Source organism: Acomys minous (genome assembly GCF_964271855.1).
Source record: "Acomys minous genome assembly, chromosome: 16".
NCBI lineage: Eukaryota > Metazoa > Chordata > Mammalia > Rodentia > Muridae > Acomys > Acomys minous.
In genome coordinates this window covers 72,179,447-72,201,914 of record NC_140498.1, presented here as the reverse complement: position 1 = coordinate 72,201,914, position 22,468 = coordinate 72,179,447, and the positions used below count along the sequence as shown (strand labels likewise).

The window sequence follows — 22,468 nt, the reverse complement described above, 5'->3', positions numbered from 1 at the left end:
CAGACATAAAAATAAGTAAATAATTCTATTTTTGAAAAAGTAACCATTGTATCTCTGCTCCCACGTAGTCATGTGACCACCCTTGGGCCCATGCCGCTGTCCCGTGTAGATGAGTTTCCCTACTGCTCTCTGACATACGGACACAGGCTCTCCTGGGATGACGTCTCACGGCTCTGTCTCTCTGCGCATGGGCTGCGCACCTTCCAATCTGCTGACACTCTTACCCCGCTCCCTATACAGTGCTGGCTGCCCTGGCTCACTCTATAGACCAGGCTGGCCCCAGACTGAGAGATCCACCTGCCTCTGCCTCTCAAGGGCTGGGGTTAAGGACAGGAACCACCACATGTGGCCTCTCTTATCATTTTGACGAAGATCACATGGGAACAAGAAATTGGGCAGAGGCCAATGCTTACCACATCCAGATTGGGTCAGATTTCCCTCTATGTTCTGGTAAGGACTAAAACCTACATGAATTCATGCCCCAAGTAATTTGTCTCGTCAGTATTTTCCTTTTTTTTTTTCAAAATTATTTTTACAATTCATAATTGTATACGATGTGTGTGGGTGTGGAGGGGGGTGTTTGTGTGTGCCTCAGCACATATGTGGAGGTCAGAGGACAACTTTGTGGAGTCAGTTGTCCTTTACATGGCATCTTGGGATTGAACCTGGGTCATGAGATTGGAAACAAACTCCTTTTCCTTTTGAGCCATCTCACTACTCCACCTTATTTTTTTTTTAATTAATTGATTATTTTTATATGTATATTTGGCCCTCATGTATGTACATGCACCGCACGCGCGCTTGGTGCTGACAGGGGCCAGAAGGAGCCTGAGAGAGAACGCAGTTATACAGTTGAGAGGCACCATGTGCCTGGTGGGAATTAAGACCTGTGTCCTCTAGAAGCGTAGCCAGTACTCTTGACCACTGAGCCATGTCTTCAACCCCCACCTTATTTTTTGAGGCACGGCCTCTCCCTGAAGCTGGAGTTCACTGATTGGCTAGGTTAGGTTGGCCAGTGAGCCAAGGAGCTGTCTGTTTCTGGATAGTGCTGACATGGGCGGGTGTGTTGCCTAGCCTGGCTTTTATACAGGCTCTGGGATTTGAACCAGCATCTTCATGTTTGTGTGGAAAGCACTTTAACCAACATAGCCATCTTCCTAGCTCTTTTTCTTTCCTTCTGAAACAAGGTCTCACTCTGTAGAGTAGGTTGACTTTGAACTTGTAGCTATTCTCCTGCCTCTGCCTCCAGAAGGCTGGGATTATTAGCACGTACCACCATACTTGGCTGGTCAATCTTTTCCTTCCCCAGAATTGTCATGCATAACCTGAAATCCCGGCGGGGGCGGGGGAGGGGGGGGACCTCTCTGCTTTGATGGGCAACTTTTCATGACTGCAAAGCTTTTTCTTCTATTTCATGAAATAAAAGCTGATGGGTGAATGGAGGCTGGGAGGGGGCTGAAGAGACACACCCAAGATTATGCATCAGAAACTTAGCCCTTTGGTTCATATATTGATGTTGTTTGGAAGACGGGCATAAGGAGGTGATATGACATGAAGTCCTGAGGGTGGGGACCACTGCCTGCTACTGAGGGTGGGGACCACTGCCTGCTACTGAGGGTGGGGACCACTGCCTGCTACTTAGAAAGATGAGAGACATGACCCAGGTTTGTTCTCCGTCGTGTTAATGTAGCAAGATGGCCCCTATCTGATGCTTACACCATGTCTTGAACTCCCTCTCATCTGGACCTGTTGTGAGCTAAGCAAACTCACTATGTTGTTGTTGTTGTTGTTGTTTACTGAGACAGGGTCTCCTGCGTGTTGCTCAGGCTGCCCTGCAACTCAATATGTAGCCCAAGTTGGCCTCAAACTCACTGGGCATGGTGACGCACACCTTTAATCCCAGCACTCGAGAGGCAGAGGCAGGCGGATCGCTGTGAATTCAAGGCCAGCCTGGTCTACAAAGTGAGTCCAGGACAGCCAAGGCTACACAGAGAGATCTTGTCTCCAAAAAACAAAAAACAAACAAAACAAAACAAAACAAAAAAAAACTCATTGTAATTTTCTGGTCTCAGCGTCCTAAGAGCTAGCATCACAAGTGTGAGCCATGACACCCAGCCAGACTCACTATTTACAAATAATGGCCAGCCTCAGGCATTGTGTTAGAGCAACAGAGAACAGATAATGTGAGTTGCATGACTTTTTCTAGCAGACATAAACATCTATTCATCCTGGATAGAAAGTCCCAAACTGCCAAAGAAAGGAAGGATTCGGTCCAAGTTCATCTTGGTGAACCAGTGAAATTATTGGGGTAACCTCCAGGGGCATGAGTGACTCACAGGTGGCTATATCCCTGGAAAGTCCCTTAAATGACTTACAGGCAGCTACGGCATAGAAATGTCCCAGCCCAGTCCATTGTCTACCGTGTATAGAGTGGGGAGTGGATGCCCAGGATGGGAGAGGCCTCCTGAGGGACCTCATCTCCTGATCTCATGAGGACTTTATAAACATTTATTTATTTTATGCATAGGAGTGCTCTATCACATGTACATCTGCTTGCTAGAAGAGGTCATGAGATCACATTACAGGTGTGGTTGCTGGGAATTGAACTCAGGACCTCTGGAAGAGCAGACAGGGCTCTTAAGCCCTGAGCCACTTCTCCAGCCCTCATGAGGACTTTATAACAAGCTCAGTTTTCTTATGGTGGAGGTCATGCCCCACCCAGAGGAAAGAGCTATGCTGCACAGATCAAGGCAGGTGCAGAGATGAGGCAACCCAAGGCTTGTAGGCCCAAGGATCCCCCTGCCTTTAACCCTCAGAACTGGGACAATTGCAAGCACCTCTAACTCTCATCCCTGCCCTGGATAGACTTGACATGCTGGCAGAATACTGTGTAAATGATAAATAAACAAATCTGTTTTTTTTTTAAAGCCAGGCATGGGTGGGGCACATGTTCTATCCCAGTCCTGGGGAGGCAGAGCTGGGAGAACCCCTGGGCCTGGCTGGCTAGCCAGTTCAGCCTAAGAGAGGAGCTCCAGGCCAATGGGAGAGGTTGTCTCACAGGAGGTGGACGGTGTTCACATGCATTGACGTCCTCTGGCCTCCACATGCACACACATGCATGTGAATGCCCTCCCCACATACACGAACATGCACAGACACATGTGTTAATACAACAACAGCAACGAAATGGAGCCAGAAAGATGGCTTAGCAGCAAGGCGGATGCACTTCTCATGCAGAGGACCAGGGCTCAATCCCCACTGCCTATGGCAGGTGGCTCACAACCAACTCTAAGTCCAGCCCCAGGGAACCCGACGCTCTCTTCTGGCCTCCATGGGCACTGAACATGCAGATTCGCCTCCCCCAGCACCCAGAGGGCAATCATTTAGACAAATAAAATAAATCTTAAAACAGAAAGCCAGAAACACCACCACCACCACCACCACCACGTAAGCACCAAGATTCTAGGCCCCTCTTGTCTCTGCAGGTGGAGGGCAGAGAAAAACCTGAAACTCCAGGCCAGCTTGAAGGAAGGCAGATCCTCTTCCCCATCAGTGGCAACTTCCTCCTCCCCACCAACTCCTGTTTTTCCCAGAAGAAGAGAATCTGCACATCAGAGTGGAGAAGTACACGAAGTACGGAGTTGGAATGGTGACCCACGAGACGCACACACACTCACACACACACATGATCAGGGATGGGTGTGTGGCTTTGTTTCTTGGGAAGGTCTCCTGTGTGGCTTTCCCTTGTTGGGATGTGGTAGCAGTTAGACACAGTAGGCCCTCCAGGCCTCTGGCCTTGGCCTGGCTCCTTGCTTGTGTCACATAATTCTGTACTCTCATCCTTTCTCAGCGTGGAAACAGGTATGGTAGTAGGGTCAACCTTGTAGAACCAGGAAGAAGAGGATGTGGTTAACACACACGGTGGGCAGAAAGGGGCCTGGCTTAGATTTAGTGCTCCTAGATACCATTTGTCCATCCATCCATCGGTCTGTCCATCCACCCATCCACATATCCATCCATCCATTCATCCATCCATATATCCATCCATCCATCCATTTGTCTGTCTGTCCATCCACCCATCCACATATCCATCCATCCATCCATCCACCCATCCAATATATTCAGCATATATCTCAGGAACCATCCTTTTACAGTTTAACCTGTTTTAATTACTTTGTGTGTGCGCATGTACACACATGTATGTGTCTGTGTGATGTATGTGCACACACGTGTGTTTGTGTGATGTATGTGCAGACACCTGTGTGTCTGTGATGTGTGTGCACACAAGAGGAGGATGTATGTGTCTTCATCCTTTGAGATGGTGCCTCTCCCTCTACCTGGAGCTAGGCAGGAATCCCCAGTGATCTTCCAGTCTCTGCCCCACTACCCCACAGCGCTGAGGTTACAGGCTTGTATTGATGCCAGGATTTTTTTTTTAAGGTGGGTGCTGGGGAATCAAACTCAGGTCCTCAAGCTTGTGCCCCTAGGTCTCTTACCTATCACACCATCTCCTCAGCCTCCTAGGTGTTATTTTATTTTATCTTATTTTTTAAAAGATTTATTCATTTATTATGTATACAATGTTCTGCTTGCACATATACCCTCAGGCCAGAAGAGGGCACTGGATCTCATTATAGATGGTTGTGAGCCACCATGTGGTTGCTGGGAATCGAACTCAGGACCTTTGGAACAGCAGTCAGTGCTCTTAACCTCTGAGCCATCTCTCAGCCCCCTAGGTGTTATTATAAGGAATCATCACCTCCCCATGGGTGAACAAAGCTCCTGGCTGGTGTGCTGGCCTATATGTACAACCTCAACATTCAGGAGGCAGAGGCTGGAAGATCTTGAGATCGAGTTCAGATCGGGCTTCATAGCAAGCCTCTATTTCATAAAGTCAAAGGGAGCCAGTTGTGGTGGCTCCTGCATACAATCCCAGTACTTGGGAAGCTGAGGCAGGAGGGTTGTCACAACTTTGAAGCTAGCCTGGGCTACAGAATGAGATCTTGACTCAAGAAACAACAGCCATAAAAGAAAGAAAGAAAGAAAGAAAGAAAGAAAGAAAGAAAAAGAAAGAAAAACAAAACCAAGCAGCCACTCTACAAAAGAAAACAAACAAACAAAATAACCAGAACAGAGCTGGGGACGGACGTATCTCAGTTGGTCCTGCACAGGCCTGGCATGCACCAAAGCTCAGGATTTGATCTCCAGTGCCACAAAAACTATCTATGGTGCCACAGTCCCCTAACCCCAGCACCCGGCAGGCTCAGAAGTTCAAGGTCATCCTCACCTACAGAGTGAGTTTGAGGCCCACCTGGGTTACCTGAAACTGCTTCAAAAATAAGTAAAACGTGCGAGAGAAAGCTCTCCCAGTAAGCTTGCCGTCTTTTCTCCCCAGACTTAAACTACCTCAGTCTTACTCATGTATGCCTCCTAAGGAAATGGCCTCAGGGCCTCACCCCAACTCCAGAGTTGCCCGGCTCTTCTGAGGTCGGGTTCAATTGAGTGAAAGGGAGTAGGTTTTAGCCCAAACTTGTGAGGTGTTTTCTCCGCCTGCAGATCTTGACAGGGTACCTGCCCAGGATGTACCCAGCTGAGTCAGTCCTTATCCTGTTAGGCATAGGAACCTGCTCATGCCAAAGAGGAATGCCAGCAAGAGCCAAGGATACAGGGAGATACCCTGTGTTTGTGTTACCTTCTCTTTGAATGACCACACCATGGCCTCCGTCCTCTCTGCCTCCCCGCCCCCCACCCAGAGTGCTATTTTCCTCTTTTTGTTCCCTTCCCTTCTCTTTTCCCTTCTCTTATTCACGGTGTGTTCTTTGACACAGAGTCTTGCTCCATAGCTCAGGCTGCCCGTTGAACTCCATGTCCTCCGGAATCCATCCCCCAGGTTGCTGGGACGACAGACGTGGCCCACCATGCCTAGCGAGCGATGCTTCCCTCTCCACCTAGTTCCTTGAACCATCCTACCGCTCTGGAGAGGAGAAATGAAGACACTATTATTTCTGAATGTGCCCTTCCCCAGCTCCTCAATGCTGCTGGAGGGATGCTATGGTCATCTGTCTCCAGCCTGGGACGCCCCCCCCCCCCCCGTCCCCCGTCTCTCTCTGGGATCCAGCCTCTCCTTGTAACAAGGCTTTTCACCAGAGCTGTGGGCTGCAGAGGTGGCCCCTGGCACCGCTGCAGCTGTGGCTTCTCTCTAGCGCCCAGCAGGATACGTGGGCTTGGAGGGAGGAGGCGCGTGGCCACATGGCTTGGAGCACGGGCCCCTCGTGGGTCTGACCACAGAGGCAGGCGCTCCGCCTTGGGGTTTGGAGGTGGGAACCAGTTGTTCTCTCTGTAATCTTGGCTCTCACATGGACTGAGGCAGTCTCCCGTCGCCGCCGCCAGGCCCCCCTCAACTTGCTGCTGCTGAGTCACGTTCCCCCGGGTTCGCCCAGGCGTCCAGGTTCAGGCTTTAGTCATCGGAGAATGAATTGCAGAATTCTTCTGTAGGCTGTCACTGCCGCTGTGAGGCCCCCGTTCCTGAGCTGGGTCGTTCACAGCATTCCCTCGTAGGTTGTCATTTTTTTCTCCTTGTTGGGGGTCCTGGCTGGAGAAACAAGGCAGTTGGGGGTGGAGGTGGGGGGCGGGGGAGCCCAGAGTGGGAAAAGTCTCAGAACCATCTTCCTCTAGCTCCGTGTCAGACTTCTTCAAGGCCTCAGTCCTCTTTTGTTCGTGGTATCTTCCTGGTTTTGTGTGTGGGCGTTCCTGTGCACGTGTGAGGCAGCGTGAGGTAGCGGAAAGCAAAGGACAGCTATGCCTGGGATTTCCAGGCCTGCACCTCAGGCACCATTTACCTTGTGTTTTCTGAGACAGGGTCTCTCATTGGCCTAGGACTCACAAAGTAGGTTAGGCCGGTTAGCCAGAGAACTCCTGAGACCGATCCACTTCTTTACAGCCCTACCTCTATAGATGCACTTTGTTATAAGTGTATGTTACCACGTCTCTCTTTTAAAATATATTTATTTTTTTATTTAGAGAGAGAGAGAGAGTGTGTGTGTGTGTGTGTGTATGTGTGTGTCACTGCACATATGTGGAGGTCAGAGGACAACCCAGGGGGATCACTTCCCTCCTTCCACCCTGGGGGTTTCAGAGATTGAACTCAGGTCATCTGGCTTGGCAGCAAGCATCTTTACCTACCGAGCCACCTTGCCTGCTCCGCACCTGGCTTTTTAGGAGGATTTACATCAGAAGTGGCACATTTTTATTGAGGGCTCCATTTGTCCTGCAGAAGAAACTGAGCTGAGAGGAGGCTGGATCCCAGGTAGTCATGGTATTGGTCACTCTGGTTCCTGCAATGTCCCCATGGAATCTGTTTGGCCATCCTGGGAGTGACCAGCAGGTGGCTACCACAACCTGACTCTTTCTGCTTCTTAGGTCCTGGTGTTGGACATTCTCCATACTCGTGGACTCATCTGCCTTGGTTTGGTTTTTGTTTTGTTTTTCGAGACAGGGTTTCTATGTGTAGCCTTGGCTGTCCCGGATTCACTTTGTAGACCAGGCTCTGGCCTCGAACTCACAGAGATCTGCCTGCCTCTGCCTCCGGAGTGCTGGGATTCCAGGCATGTACCACCGTGCCCGGCCTGCCTTGGTTTGAATCCAAAATGTCTCCCACAGGCTCAGGTTCATGAGATTTTGTTTTTAATTCTATGTATATATGTGTATATGTTTGAGTATGTACACTTGCATGCAGTACCCACAGATGCCAAAAGAGGGCGTCAGATCCCCTGGAGCTAGAGTTAAGGAAGATTTTGAGAAGGGAGGTGCTGGAAACCGAACTTCGGTCCTCTGCAAGAACAGTCCATGCTCTTAATTGCTGAGCCATCTCTCCCACCTCCAAGCTCATGTCCTTGGCTTGTGGTGGTATTCTGAAGGCGGGGGGGGGGGGCAGGTGTCTGGTTTGTGAAGTGTGCCCTTAAGGGTGGCCTTTACACACACACACACACACACACACACACACACACACACACACATACACTTTATGTTGTTTTGTGTTTGTACTGGGTGGGGGGAACCACATGCCATGGTGGGCACATGAAGGCCAGAGGACAACTTGCAGGAATTGTCCTTTCTCCTACCAGGGACCAAACACAGGCCGTCGGCCTCGGTGACAAGCGCCCTCACCTGCTGAGCTATCTTGCCACTGTATATGTGAGAGAGGGTCTCCCCCATTCTAACAAACCAACGGACTCCAGGGATCCACCCATCACTGCCTCCTCAGCATAGGGGAGCACAGACATGCATCCCCGAGCCAAGGTTTGTTTGTCTGTTTGTTTTGTGGGTGCCGGGGGATCTGAATTCAGTCCTTCCTGCTTATTCAGCAAAGACTTTACTCAATGAGCCATCTCCCCAGCCCCTGTGAAGTAATTTCAGTCACAGCCATTGTGCTGGTTAGTTTTTTGTTGTTGTTGTTTGTTTGTTTTTGTCAACTTGACACAAACTAGAGTGACCCAGGAAAAGGGAATGTCTGTTGAGGCGCAGCCTCCATCAGAGAAGTCTGTAGGGCACCTTCCTGACTGACAGTTGATGCAGGAGTGGCCAGCGCTATGGATGGTACCCCCCTGGGGACAGATGGGGCCTGAGTTGCATTTAAAAAAAAATGAAGCTCGAAGGCCTGGAGAGACAGCTCTGTGGTAAAGAACACTGGCTGCTTTTCCAGAGGACCTGTTTTCAAGTCTTAGCACTCACATGGCAGCTCACAGCCATCTGTAATTCGAGTCCCAGGGCATCTGACTTCTGGCCTCTGAGGGCAGTGTACATGTATGCTACACAGACATACATTCAGAACAAATATCCACACGTATTTAAAAATGTTTTGGTTTTTGTTCTTTAAAAAGCCAACTGAAAGCTGGGCGTGGTGGTGCGCACCTTCTATCCCAACACTCAAGAGGCAGAGGCAGGCAGAACTCTGTGAGTTCAAGGCCAGCCTGGTTTACAAAGTGAGTCCAGGACAGCCAAGGCTACACAGAGAAACCCTGTCATCAAAACCAAAACAAAACAAAACAACAAAGGCAAACTAAGCAAGCCTGGGAGAGCAAGTCAGTAAGCAGCATTCCTCTGTGGTCTGAAAGAAGCCCTTTCTTTCCTAAACTGCTTTTGGTCAGGGTATCTTTCTCACTGCCAAGGAAAGCAAACAAGGCAACCATACAAAGTAATAATTACAGAAATGGTCCCAGAGAACTTTATTAAGAATCAAGAGATACAATTTATGCAACTATAAGGCTTCAAAGGGTAGGCACTTGGTCCCATGGCAATGGAGAAATGGGCAGGGCTGACCCTCAGGCCCTGTTTTCAACCCACTGTCTCCTGGCTCCTAAGATAACTAGCTACAACTTCCTCTGGAGACACCTTGTGTTGTCTTCCCAAAGTTCCAGCTTTTTCCGGTCCGGTCCATTTCCCTGTACGTGCCCGCCCTCCTCTATTTGGCCTGCAGGATACCTCACCGGCACTTCAGGAGCGGGATATCTGATGTCACTGACGCGCTCTGCTCCACCAATCCCAGGTGTCTGCAAGTCCTTGAAGATGTAACATTTCACCTTGCTAGACTAAGCCCACCAGTCAATTGGATGGGCTGATTCTCGTAACCTTCTGTCACGCCCACCTCTGAACAGCTTCCGGGTGCATGCCCACCAGCTAGGGTAAGGCGGCTTTCTCAGACCATTTCACAGGTCTGTACTCTTTCTCTCCAGTCTCCACTTGAGAACTGCTTCTGCCCTCAACTTCCCGGCCATAGAGATGGTCAGAGACCTTGACCCTGGCACCTGTCAATCAAACTCATCCTAGCTCAGACCCCCAACACCACCCATTTCCTTTAAAACATTAAAACAAAACAAAACAAAACAAAACAACAACAACTTTGCTTGGTCTTCTGTACCTTCAGAATTGTGCCCAAAGAGACCGAGGAAATGACACTACTGAATAATAGGTCCCCAGTGAAAGAGCACCATCTTGCCACACCTCCCCCGAATCCTATTTTCTCCAAACTATCCAAGGATAGGCTAATCTTGCCATATTTCAAAACAAAACAAAACAAAACAAAACTTTACTAAATGTCAAGGGTAATTGGTCCTTAATCAGAACAGCTGGTTCCCGGCTGGCTTTGCGAATGGCCCTGGCTCTTGGCCACCCGACCATTGGCTTCTGTGGTCACATGCATGTTTGGGTTGAGTGGCTTGTTTGTGTAACTTCCTAAAAGTAAAACAAATATCGAGTATAAACAAATTATGAGTTCGGCGTTTCCCTTCATTTTCCAAGGTTACAGAGAAGCCCTTGGTTCTGTCTCTTAGACATTTGTAGGATTCTCTTTCAGAACCAGGAGACCACGCCCTCTTTCTGATGGCACACTAGGCAAAGCTCTACCACTGAGCCACACTCCAGCCTCTCACTGGGGGATTCTAGGCAGGTGCTCTACCACTGAGCCACACCCCAGCCCCTCACTGGGGGATTCTAGGCAGGTGCTCTACCACTGAGCCACACTCCAGCCTCTCACTGGGGGATTCTAGGCAGGTGCTCTACCACTGAGCTACACCCCAGCCCCTCACTAGGAGATTCTAGGCAGGTGCTCTACCACTAAGCCACACCCCAGCCCCTCACTGGGGGATTCTAGGCAGGTGCTCTACCACTGAGCCACACCCCAGCCCCTCACTGGGGGATTCTAGGCAGGGGCTCTACCACTGAGCCACACCCCAGCCCCTCACTGGGGGATTCTAGGCAGCTGCTCTACCACCGAGCCACGCCCCAACCCCTCACTGGAGGATTCTAGGCAGGTGCTCTACCACTGAGCCACACCCCCAGCCCCTCACTGGGGGATTCTAGGCAAGCCCTATATCCCTGAGATCCAGCACAAGCCCTCTTTTTATTTTCCATGTTTTGAAACATGGGCTGGCTAAGTTGCCTTGGCAGTACTTGAATCTACTATTTTTCCTGCCTGGGCCTCCCAACTTGCTGGAACAACAGCCTGCACTACCGGGCCCGGGCTTCATTTCTGAAGGTCTCTCGCTGAATTAGCCTTCGCTCCAGGTTCCCACACAACTCTGTAGCTCTACACAGGGGCCCCTAGAGTCTAGTCCCTTCTCCTCCTAAAAGAAGCGGAGACACCCCAAGCCTCTGTTTTTGGAGTCTCACCTTGGGAGGCACAACAGTGCCCCCTGCTGGACACAGCCAAGATTTCAGCAGTCTGGCTGGTTTCATAAAGGTTGTGGCGTTCTGAGACAGGAAACCTTTGTAGGCAGAGCTCCGTCTGACCCTCTGTCCACATTCACGCTTCACAGACATTCACTGGGCACTCATGACTGTCTGTCAGGCTACTTGTGCAGACTCGGAATGACCATAGACACACACACACACACACACACACACACACACATACACTGTCCAGGCCTTCATACAACTCCTTGGATCCCACTTAGCTCTGAAGCCCTGCCATTTGGTCTGGATCGGGTCGGGAGAACTCGACAAGAACTCCGAATGCTGGGGAACTTCAGAGCCATCCCATCTACCTGTGGAGATGACCCGGTCTCTAAAGAACAATCCTCCTGCCTCCCCCTATGTGCTAGAGTCACCGACCTGCACAACCACACCTGGCCCAGTAGTTAGTTAGTTATCCTTAAATATTATTTAGAGAAGTATATTTTTCTCGAAGCATTCAAGCATATAACACTAACTGAAGTAGAAATCTGCAGATGTGAGTACCTGCCCAAAATAACTAAAAGAGACGTAACCTCCGGAATAACTGACTATTTACACATTAGGAACCCATTGTCTGCTTGGCAGCTATGTAGGTACAGTCCTACCCGTTGCTGACATTGCGCAATCAGAAGGCGCCTAATCAATCAGTCTCTCCCTGTGCCCCCTGTGCGTACACGCACAAGGTCTTGAGGACATCAGACGTCCTTGCCTCCACCTACTACTTGGAGACAGGGTCTCTCGCTGAACCTGGAACTAGCCTAGCAGCTCCTGAACCTTAGACCCTGAATCCCGCCTGGCCCCGCCCCCCTGGCCCCGCCCCTCATAGCTCTGGCACATGTGGCCACACCTGGCTTTCACTATGGCTGCTGGGGCTTAGAACTCAGGTTCTTACCCCCAGAGCCATCTCCCCAGCCCTGCTCTCTCTCTCTCTCTCTCTCTCTCTCCTCCCCTTATGATTTCATCGCATACCATTTCTCCCAAATACACATCATAGTTGTGAACCACGTAAATTCTTTCTTCTAACAGACCACAGTCTGTGCAGCCTCCGCCCCACCACGGAGCAGTTTCCAGTGAATGACAGAAATACGTGAGGCAGCTGTAAAGGCCTCTCTGCAGAGCCGGGCGCCCACGCGGGAGGCAGAGGCAGAGGCAGGCGGATCACTGTGTGTTCGAGGCTGGCCTGGTCCATAAGTCCAGGACAGCCAAGATAACATAGAGAAACTCTGTCTTGAAGGGGGGAAAAAAGCCTCTCTGCAAATAGTTTTCTGCTGTTGAATTATTTTCTCAGAATGTATTCCCCAAAATGGGATAATCCCCCCTGCCCCCACCAAGTAATGTTAGTGATGAAACAAATATCAAGTAAGCGCTCTACCACTGAGCCAGTCACTGGGAATTCTAGGCATAGCCTGTAACCCTAAACCCCTAGTGGGTTCTAGTTTTGCAATCATTTACAAAAAAAAAAAGAAAAAGAAAAAGAAAAGAAAGAAAAAAAAACCTATGGCAAACATTGCTAAATGCCTCTCCAGGAGGCATTATTTTATAGTGCCAGGAATCTACATGTTTCTTCAGGACACATTTTTATCTCTGGTGCATGCCAGTGGTTTCATTCAGTGAATTCTTTTTCATTTTACCAGTCCTTGCTGGCAGATATTTCCCGTGGGTGCGTGAACTAGCTTGTTCTTTGTTCAAATAGGTCTCTTTCTCTCTCTTTTTAACAGGTATGCTGGTGATTCAGTGTTTCCTTATCAAATCAAGTTTCTACATATATATGATTTGGATTTTTTGTTTGTTTGCTTACTTTTTTTTTTTTTAGAGCCGAGGATAACCTTGAACTTCCGACTCTCCTGCCTCCACTGTATTGCTAGGATGGCAGTGCTGGGGATCACAGGCTTCGAGGATGCTAAGCAAGCAAGTGCTCTACCAACTGGGAAATACAGCCTCGCCTGCTTTTTGTGTTTGAGGGGCTCACCATGGAGTTTGGGCTGGCCTCGAACTTACAATTCTCCTGCTTCCACCTCTAGAGTCCTGGGATCATAGGTTTACACCACCAGAGTTTAAACTTTATATGTAATCCAAGTTGACCATGTGGTGATTGATTTCCTGTGCTGGTCTCTACAAACAGGAAATGCCCCACCCCCGAGCCCTGAAAAAAAGACATCCTTTCTCTAACCCCTAAACTTTCCATCTGGACTTGTCCCAAAGGCCCCTGGATCCCACAAACAGTGGGACGACAGTGTTTCTCTTCAGCATCATTTCTCCATGGGGCCCCAACTAAACACACGCTCCGCAGCCACCTCCACTGCCTCAAAAGGACAAGCGGAGGCTGCTGCTCATCTGCAACTGTATGCAGTCTCTACATTTGTCTGCCTCCCCCCCATCTTCGACCCTCCCACCCTCCACTGCTGACAGCCCAAAGGCTGCTTGGCGCTCCAGTCCCATGCTGGCCCTCCGTGGCTCCCTCCGTCACATCCATCACAGAAGGATCTCATTTTCTTTCATTCACATGAAGGCAAACAAACATTTCCGGCAAAAAAAAAAAAAAAAAAAAAAAGAAAAAGAAAAAGAAAGAAAGAAATTTCCCAAGAAAAGCAATAAGTAAACCATATCCTAGTAGACACACAGAAAGTATAAGAAGAGCATTGGATTATAGAGATTTCATATCCTGTTTAAATGTCATATCCTATTTAAAAGTTAAATCCTATTTTAACTATAGATTGGCTAACCTGTCTGTCTAGTGGTTTTGTTTTTTGCCTTTAAGACTATATATTTAAAAATCCACTTTTTTTTTTGCGTATAAAATCCCATGTTCTGTATCCAAGCATCACTACTGCTTCCCTGCCGAGCCCCATAACAACCTTAAAAGAAATGTAGTATTTCTCTTATCTTAGAGCTAAGGAATCACGGCTGAGTCTTTATGGACCTTGAAATGTGGGGACACTGTACCTCCCCTAATCTTCGCGTCTCAGGCCTCAGCCCACCAGGGCAGCTACAGTGATGGTGGGAGGGTCTTGGGGGGTCATTTGTGCTTCTGCTTAGAAGGTGCGGTGAGGTGTGGGGACAGGTCAGTGGGCAGCTTGAGGCCGTCCAGCTTTACCTGAATGAGGTGGTTACTGGCCAGCGCCCGCATTAGGCAACCTCGAATCCACCGTCTTTCTTGGTGTTGGCAACCTGATCTTGCAGCTGATGGCAGGGAAGGGCGAAGGCGTGTGTGTAGATCTTGTAGTGTTGTCCTTCCCAGGCACCCATTCAACATTGTCCTTGCCCTCACCGTGTATGTAGCCACACCCAAAGGGCCCGGTCACAGTGCCACTGAGACTGCCTACCAGCATGTCGGGGAGTCCTTCAGATCCACTCTTACCGTCAGCCGGATGACATTGTTGGCCAGCACATCATTCACAAAGTCCAACATCTCAGACTCCAAGGCACGAGACTTGCTGACGTCCTGGGTTTGTAAGAGTCTCGGCGTTTCCCACAGGAAGCCAACAGGAAGTGTCTGAGGTTCCTTTGCCATCTTCTGACATATCCTGTTCACTACCACCTTAGCCTGTCTCCTGCAGACACCGGACATCTCCTCTGTGAGGGGACAGATGATGATGGGATGGACCATCACCGGGTCACTGAACTTCCAGAGAGAGGCATTTCTGGGCAGGCTGGTATCTCTGAAAAGATTCTGCCTCGGAGAACTTCTGGTTGTTAGGCTGAAACCAGTTAACGTAAACCTGGGCCACCCTGGGTGTGTCAATCAGCTTCACCAGCAACCGAAAGTGCACCCTGCCCCCACCAGCTGCTGCACCTCCATCGGGTGAGCCTTACTCAGCGCCACACTGATCTTATTATCATCATGATTTCGGAGGAACCGGGAAACTTCTGAGAACTCGCGAGTTGTCTGGCTTGTGGGCACACTGAAGGACAGGATGACGCAGTCCACACACACTTGGTGAAGCACTCAAGGACGGACAGAGTCACAGCCTCAGCTGAAGCGTTCCTTTCCTCTGGACAGGATCCCAGGAGCATTGATGCCTGCCCTTCTCAGCTGCCATCTGGAAGAGCTAGGCTCCCCTTTACACCGGGCATGCTTGCTGATCCCCCAGAAAACAAGGCCAGAGATGGAGCTTCTGTGGGACAGACTTGTGCTTGAGGGTTGGGACACAGTTGCTGGGGTGGTGGTGGCACACGCCTTTAATCCCAGCACTCGGGAGGCAGAGGCAGGTGGATCTCTGTGAGTTCGAGGCCAGCCTGGTCTACAAAGTGAGTCCAGGACAGCATGTAGTCCAGGCTAGGCTCACACATATGATCCTCCTGCCTCAGTTTCCCAAGTGCTGGGATTAGAGGTGTGTGTGATGCCATACCTGGCTTTAACCTCACAGCTACAGCCTCTGCTTGTGCCTGCACTCCCTGACCCCTGACCCCTTGGTACCTCCCCCACACTTCACTAAGGGAGTGTCTCTCATAGGTTGGCAGAAGGTGTCATCTCTGGCTTCTTCCTGATCCCATGTTTCCCTGTGAGAATGGCCAGTTCTCACTCCCTTTCCACCATGACTACCATGTCTTGACATATACCGGGTCTTCCTTTGCTTAGAGGATAATATATACCATCTCCTTAAGACTCTCACCTGCTCCAACAAAAAAAAAAAATATTGTTTTTTTTTCAGGAAGGAGGGTATGCCTTTGACCTCAGGAATTCCTGCAGGAAAGACAAGTCCTCTACCACTGAGCCACACCCCAGCCCCTCACTGGGGGATTCTAGGCAAGTGTTCTACCACTGAGCCAAGATTCTAGACAACCCTTCTACCACTGAGCCACGCCCCCTCTCCTCATTGGTAGAATCTAGGCGGGCATTCTACTGTTGAGCCACGCCCCCCCAGCCCCTCACTGGTGAGTTCTAGGCACCTGCTCTACAGAGGAGTCATGACCCCATCCCAGGAATGGTTTTGAAGAATACGAATTAAGAATCGCATATCAATCTCAAGACACCGAAACTATACAGCAGCAGCCAGAGCTGCAGGAAATCACTCAAAAGCAAGCAGGTTGGGTGACTTCTAGCCCCTTGCTCTCTTTGCTCGACTTTATGGTCACACCATCACCTCTCTTGGTAACTTCTATCCCTGTACATCACAAAAAGAGCAAGCATTTTGCTAGCTGGGAAAAATGCCCTTGACCACCTCGTCCCACCAGTGGCTCTGCATCTGTCATGCCCTCCCTCCCTTCCCAGCTACACTGCCCGCCCCCTCCATCCCAGCCCTAAAAGTCCCTTTAACTGTCAGGAAACCTGACCCGAAAGACATGGATGGTCCCATTGCTAAGAGATACCACCAGGTATTTACCATCTACCATGGTGGTTACCCGGGGCTTTTCCAGGCCATGGTATGCTGTTAGGAAGTCACCAAGAAGTGACCCCTTGGGATCCAGGATCACCACCTTGTTCACCTCTCGAAGGGTCAGAAATATATAGCCCTTCTTATCCACCGACACCGAACCTGGCTGGCAGCCATGTAAACCGGGGCCCTTGTACTCCCAGATCACCTGGCCTAGGCCGTCACAGAAAACCACGCTATTCTGTTGCCAATCGGACCCTACAAAATTGCCCTGGGGGCTGGTGGTCAAGAACACCAGTGCGCGCTGGCCCCGGCTAGCCTTGCCTCCGGGGATAAAGCGGGTGGCCAGGCTGCCTTCCTTCTTGTACACCTCCACATGGCCTGCCACGCTGACAGCTACCCTGTCTCCACACGGCATTGCGGCCACAGCGTGGCTGGACTGGGTGAGGCTCAGGGACCTGCGCCACAGAACGTCCCCCTCGGGACTGACAAGATAGAGCTTCGCATTGGCGGAGAAAGCCACGGCGTTCTGCAGAGCCGCCACGCTGCACGGGGAAGAGCCGTCGGGAACCGGCACTGTGCCCTTGTAGTCGCCGTTGAGGGAGAAGCGTTTCAAGACCCGGTTCTGTTCATCTGCCACCAAGATCTCCTGGGGGCCATAGGGACACAGCCCGGTGATGCGTGGAGAACGCTTGTCCCCAGGCATCCTAGTGGGGAAACTCCAGGAAAAAACAGGCCGAGGGAGGAGGCCTGAGCCTTCTAGGTTTGGCCTCAGAATGGGGCTGGGTTCCCGAGAAATGGGCTTGCCCCTGCCTTTGCACTTTTTCTTCTTGTTAGATCTGTTCCCCCTTTCGACTAGGACTTCGTCATCTTCTAGAGGGTCCTGGGCTTTGCCTTCTTTGGGAGTCAGGGCTCCATCCTTACACGGGAGCTGGGCTCCTCCCTGCTTCCCCATCTTGTTTCTATCTTCCCCATGGCTTTGAGCTTCGTCTCCTCGTTGGGTACCAGCCCCACCCTTCCCACTGTCCTTCTGCGACTGTTTTGGCTCCTCAAAAGAGAGTCGAAGCAGGTGGCAGTTCTTGTCCTGGAGCCCCGGATGGAGTTCCAGATGGGGCAGTACACAGCGGGTGGGCCCAGGTGTCCACGGAGAGTCCTGAAGCTGGCGCAGGCGCTGTGTGATGGCTCCCTCCAGCGAAAGGATCTCTGCCTCCAGACCGAGGCTGAGCACCCGGCGGGCAAAGGCAGCCGCCGCCTTGGCCACCTGCTCGCGGCTCTCTATCTTGGTCAATCTCTCTCTAGTAGCCTCTTCAGCCGTTTCCACAAGGGCGCGGAGCTGGCCCAGCACTTCCTGTTTCTGGGTCAGCAGGGACTTGAGGATTCGTTCCGCCGCCTCCTCCACCTGCGTCCCCACACTGGCTGCCTGCTCCCGAAGCAGGGCCAGGGCTTCTTTTTCTGCCACCCGGGTGGCTTCTAGCTCCACCAAATTGCTGTCCACGCCTGCCAATAACTCCTCAAGGCCGGGTTTCCGGGAGCGTACTGCCTCCGCCAGGGGCAAGCAGGGGTGATCGATATGGGGACCCAGGCGGCAGTCCTTGCAGAGCAGCTGAGAACAAGGTTGGCACATGAAGCAGAGGGCTTCCCCTGGGTGCTGGGGACACTGGGAGGCCTGGCGTTCTCGGGCCTCTTCGTCATACCACCCGGCCCTGTAACCCACCAGGTCAACGACACGGTGTTTGTGGGTCTGACGGGAGCAGCGGTGCCCGTCGGCACAGGCTTGGCATAAGTCATCCGCACAGTCCAGGCACCGGGCTGTGGCCGGTCCCCCAGAGCTCTTGCCTCCTACCAGAGGGCAAAGAGCACAGGTTGGCTTCCCTGAATGTATGTCTCCTGGAGCCCTGGCCTTGACAAGGTCCAAGAGCCCATTGACAAAGAAGTTGGTCTTAAAGGCGGCCACACCTTCGCGGGGGACAGGCACAGTCTCCCGACACTCAGGGCAGCGGACCTGGCCACCGACGTCCAGTTGGGCCAGACAGTCCTGGCAATAGGTATGCAGGCATGGCAGGGTCTTGGGCGTGTGTAACTGCTCCAGGCAAATTTTACAGGCTAGGAAATCACTGCTTAGAGCCTCCAGCAAGGTTGGGGAGGAGACTTTGGAGTCCATGCTATAAGGGAAGGATAAGAGGTCGGAGGTCAGAGGTCCCTTGGCCACGCCCCCCATCTTGGTCTGGTCCTCCCACATACACTTCACTGTGGCCCCTCCCCAACTCCTTCCTGATGTCTGCACTCACCTGGATGGCTGGTCAGTTCTGGCTTCCAGAAGGCACTGGCTGCCTGGGGGAAGGCTGCCTTTCTTCCGCTTCGTCCTCTTTACAGACACTCACCAACCGCAAACATGCAAAAGCTGTGAGGTGGTGCTGAGCCTGTGGGAAAAACGAGACAGGGAACCTCAGTGATGGAGTAATCTAATTATTCATATACCAGGTCCCAGGCCAAAGGTAAGGTATAGGCCAAGCCCTTCTGGTCTCCTGTAGTCTAGACTAGGTTCAAACTTGCCTTGGAGCCAAGGATGACCTTGAACTTCTGAACTTCCTGAGCCCTGGGATTACAGGGGTGTGCTAGCACACCCAGTTTGCCTAGCACTGCGGAGGGAACCTAAGGCTTCGTGCTACACTCCTAGGGTCTGGCCCGCTCGGAGCTCACGTTCCCCTTGCCTAGCCCCCTCAGCGCTGACGTGACAGGCATGCTTCGCCACGTAGTATGGGGTCCTGTTTCCAGGTGGGGTTCTAGGATTCAAGGGGCAGTCAGTGAGGGGCACACAGAGTGTCAGGTGCGCGGCAGCACCCCGCTTTTCGATGTTGGCCCAGAGTTCCGTTAAGTCTTAGTTTCCTTTGTCTGCCTGGGAGGGTAGGGGCCCAGGCCTACTTCCTGCCCCAGCTGTTTTTGAAAGTAACCCCAGATGAAGATGGAGGGGTCAGGGGAAGAGAGTTCACCTCCTTCCTTCTGCTGGACCGCAGGGTCACAAAGCAGATCTGACTTTGCCTCCCTGGAGCCCTTTACTTTTTACCCTTTCCTACCAAATGCATGCTAGAAACTTCTCTGGAGAAGTCTCCAGCACACCCTGGGTGGCATCCTAGCACTTGGGAGCCTGAGACAGGAAGACGGCCACAAATTCAGAGGCTAGGCTGGGTTACAAAGTGAGTTTCCGGACAGCCAGGGGCTACAATTCTGAGTTCTGGCTGAGCCTGTGCTGGGGGTGAGGGGAGGAAGAAGAGGGGGGGTGGGTGTGGGTTCTGAGACCTAGCTTTAAAAAAAGAGAGAAAAATAAAGAAAGACTGGTTGATTGCTATTACACTTGGCCCGTTCCCAGTGCTGTGAGAGGAAGGGGGTGGGGGCGGGGGCGGTTGTCTCCATTCAGCGCGGGTAGGACTCCCAGACACAGGGTGGGAGGTTGAGGGACCGGGTCTGCCTCTCGGGCCTTCCAGGTCTCCCCAGCCCTCTCTCCCCTCCCTTCCTTTTCCTCTCCCGGGCTTTCTCACGCCCCTCCCCTCCCCTCCCCCCTCTCCCCTCCTCCCAACCTCTTCTTTCTGGGTTCTGGCTGTTAATCGTCACCCCCACCCCACCTCCTTACCCAGCCACAGCTGATCTTGGACTCTCTCAGCAGGATCCAGGGAACCCCGAAATCCCGCTACCGCCGGCTGTTGACTACCTGCCAGAGAAACAAAACTGAAAGTAATCGTACTGTGGTGCAACTTCCGTCCCGGGCCCGGGACAGCTACTCTGGGCCGCAAGCCCCGCCTTCCTCCCCACCCCACCCTGGAACTCTCCGTCCCGGGCCAGCCAGGGCAGTGAGGAAGGTCTGGGGGCCAAGAGCCTGGGCGCCCGGTAGCCCCAGCCTCCAGCTATCAGCTACAGTGTGTGTTGCAAACAAGACACTGCCCCAGGATCTGTTCTCTGAGCGTGCTTATTGGGTCAGGATGTTTATGTGTAGCACGGAATGACAGATGGGTGACGGGGCCAGTGGGCGAGGCTGATCCTTTGCTAACCACAGTGCAAGCTGCGAGCCGCAGATAAGAACCTCACTTCCAGGGCTTCGCGCAGGCTTCCTGGAGGAGGCTCAGTCTAGAGATGTATTTGAGGAGGCCTCAGAGCTTTTGGGGTTTTCCGAGGCAAGGGCTTTTTCTGAGAGCAACAGGTGTGCAGGGACAGAGAAATAAGCCAGATGAGGTGGGGTGGAGGCGGGGGTGGTAAAATGGGGGGTGGGGTAGGGGGGGGAGCACTTCAGTAATCCCTGCACTGGGGAAGTAGAGGCAAGTAAATGACAGGTTCCGCGCCCTTCGACACTTAGTAAGTTTAAGGCCTATGGTAGCTACTGGATCCCCTGTCTGGGGGGCGGTGGGGGGGAAAGAATCACACAGCTCTCCAGAGTAGCTGGAGGATGAAGCACGCAGATGAGGGAGGAACTGACTAAAGACTGTTTGATGTCACAGGCCAAGTAGTTCATCAAAGTGAAGACAGGAAATCATTCAGGCGGTGCCTGACTTAACCCGTCACCTTGACAAATCTTTCTACTTTTTTCCCCCCTCTCTTTCCCAGATTTCATGCTTCCTAATGGTGTAAAAGCGACACGTTCAGAAAAAAAAAACACACGGTACTTTTGTTTGATTGTTTAACATATGTATTTATTTAGACGAAGTCTTGCTAGGTAGCAGCCGGCTAGCCTCAAGTTCTAGATCTTTCTACCTGGGCCTCCTGAGTGTTGGTATCATAGGTGTGCACCACCATACCCTACCTTTGGATTTGATATGGAGGCTCACAAACAAACAAACAAACAAATTCTAAGAGAAGGACTGGAGGGGGAAACTAAGGGCACACGGGGGGGGGGGGGGGGAACCTTCAGATGAGGCTCACACTGGTAGAATGTTTGCCTAGCGTGCAAGAGACCCTGGGTTCCACCTCAGCGCCGAATAAACTAAGTGTAGCGCTGCGCACCCATAACCCCAGCACTTAGCGGGGTGGGTGGAGGCTGGAAGACCAGGAGTTCAAAGTCATCCTCCGTGTACAGCAAGTACCAGGCCAGCCTGAGTGCATAAGACCCTGACTCCAACTGCTAGGGTTCAATAATAATAGCCACACCCTGACCACTCCAACACCAGACTCAGCTCGATGGAAGTTCATTTGACCACTGAACAGCAACTGACTGGTCAGGGATGTAATCTGGGCTCGAGAGAGCCAGACTATGATATTGGTAACAAAGACTGACCAGTCACGGCAAAGGGTCCAAAATTGGAAATCAGACTGTGACATTGGTCTGCTTCTAAGGCAGGCTTTTCATAAGGAAAAAAAAACAAAACTGTAGCCAAGTAACAACCAGGTAACAAAACCATAATCAGGTAACAAGCAACAAAACCATAAGCAATTAGTAACCAGCTTACAAAAATCACAACCAGGTAACATCCAGGTATCCAGGCATAGGAAGCAACATTACATCATTTTGACTAGGTAGACAAAGCGTTTCTAACTGACCTTTAATTTGATTGGTTCTGTAGTTGGGGAACGTTACAGAGTATCCAGGTAACAAAGTATACAAAGTTTGAGAAATGAAACCATAGAGACATAATCACATAATCTTTGGAAGGCAGAGCCTGAAAACTTAAACTTCATTTCACCTTATAATCAAGATGGAGACTAAAAACAAAAAACAAAAAACAAACTGGCTACAATTATGCGATGTTAAAGGCTATAGCAGGTCTCAGCAAAACAAACACAAATGAGTGTGGGCTTCAGAGCATGGGACAGACCAAAGAGTCCCTCCCTCCCAACCCCCCCCCCCACTTGCCAACTGAAAAGCAAGACTTGCAGCAGAGTTAAAACATTTGCTGTAAAGGTTGCCAACTTGAAGACCTGTCCTTTTATTTGTTTGTTTG

At 51.1% G+C, this 22,468-nt stretch overlaps 1 protein-coding gene across 1 annotated transcript; it reads right to left on the bottom strand.

The window, feature by feature from the left end:
* Positions 1–9,194: 9,194 nt before the first annotated feature.
* On the bottom strand, positions 9,195–20,669 carry TRIM56 (tripartite motif containing 56). The gene is made up of 3 exons (XM_084761993.1): positions 20,173–20,669; positions 18,833–18,964; positions 9,195–18,706 (listed from the first exon to the last, which is right to left on the bottom strand). Exon 3 carries the CDS (start codon positions 18,703–18,705, stop codon positions 16,483–16,485), a length of 2,223 nt encoding a protein of 740 aa, XP_084618119.1. The 5' UTR covers position 18,706; positions 18,833–18,964; positions 20,173–20,669; the 3' UTR covers positions 9,195–16,482.
* Positions 20,670–22,468: the final 1,799 nt, after the last annotated feature.

Excerpts from the sequence above, each read along its gene's own strand:
- TRIM56 (XM_084761993.1), bottom strand. The coding sequence starts at position 18,705 with ATGGACTCCAAAGTCTCCTCCCCAACCTTGCTGGAGGCTCTAAGCAGT.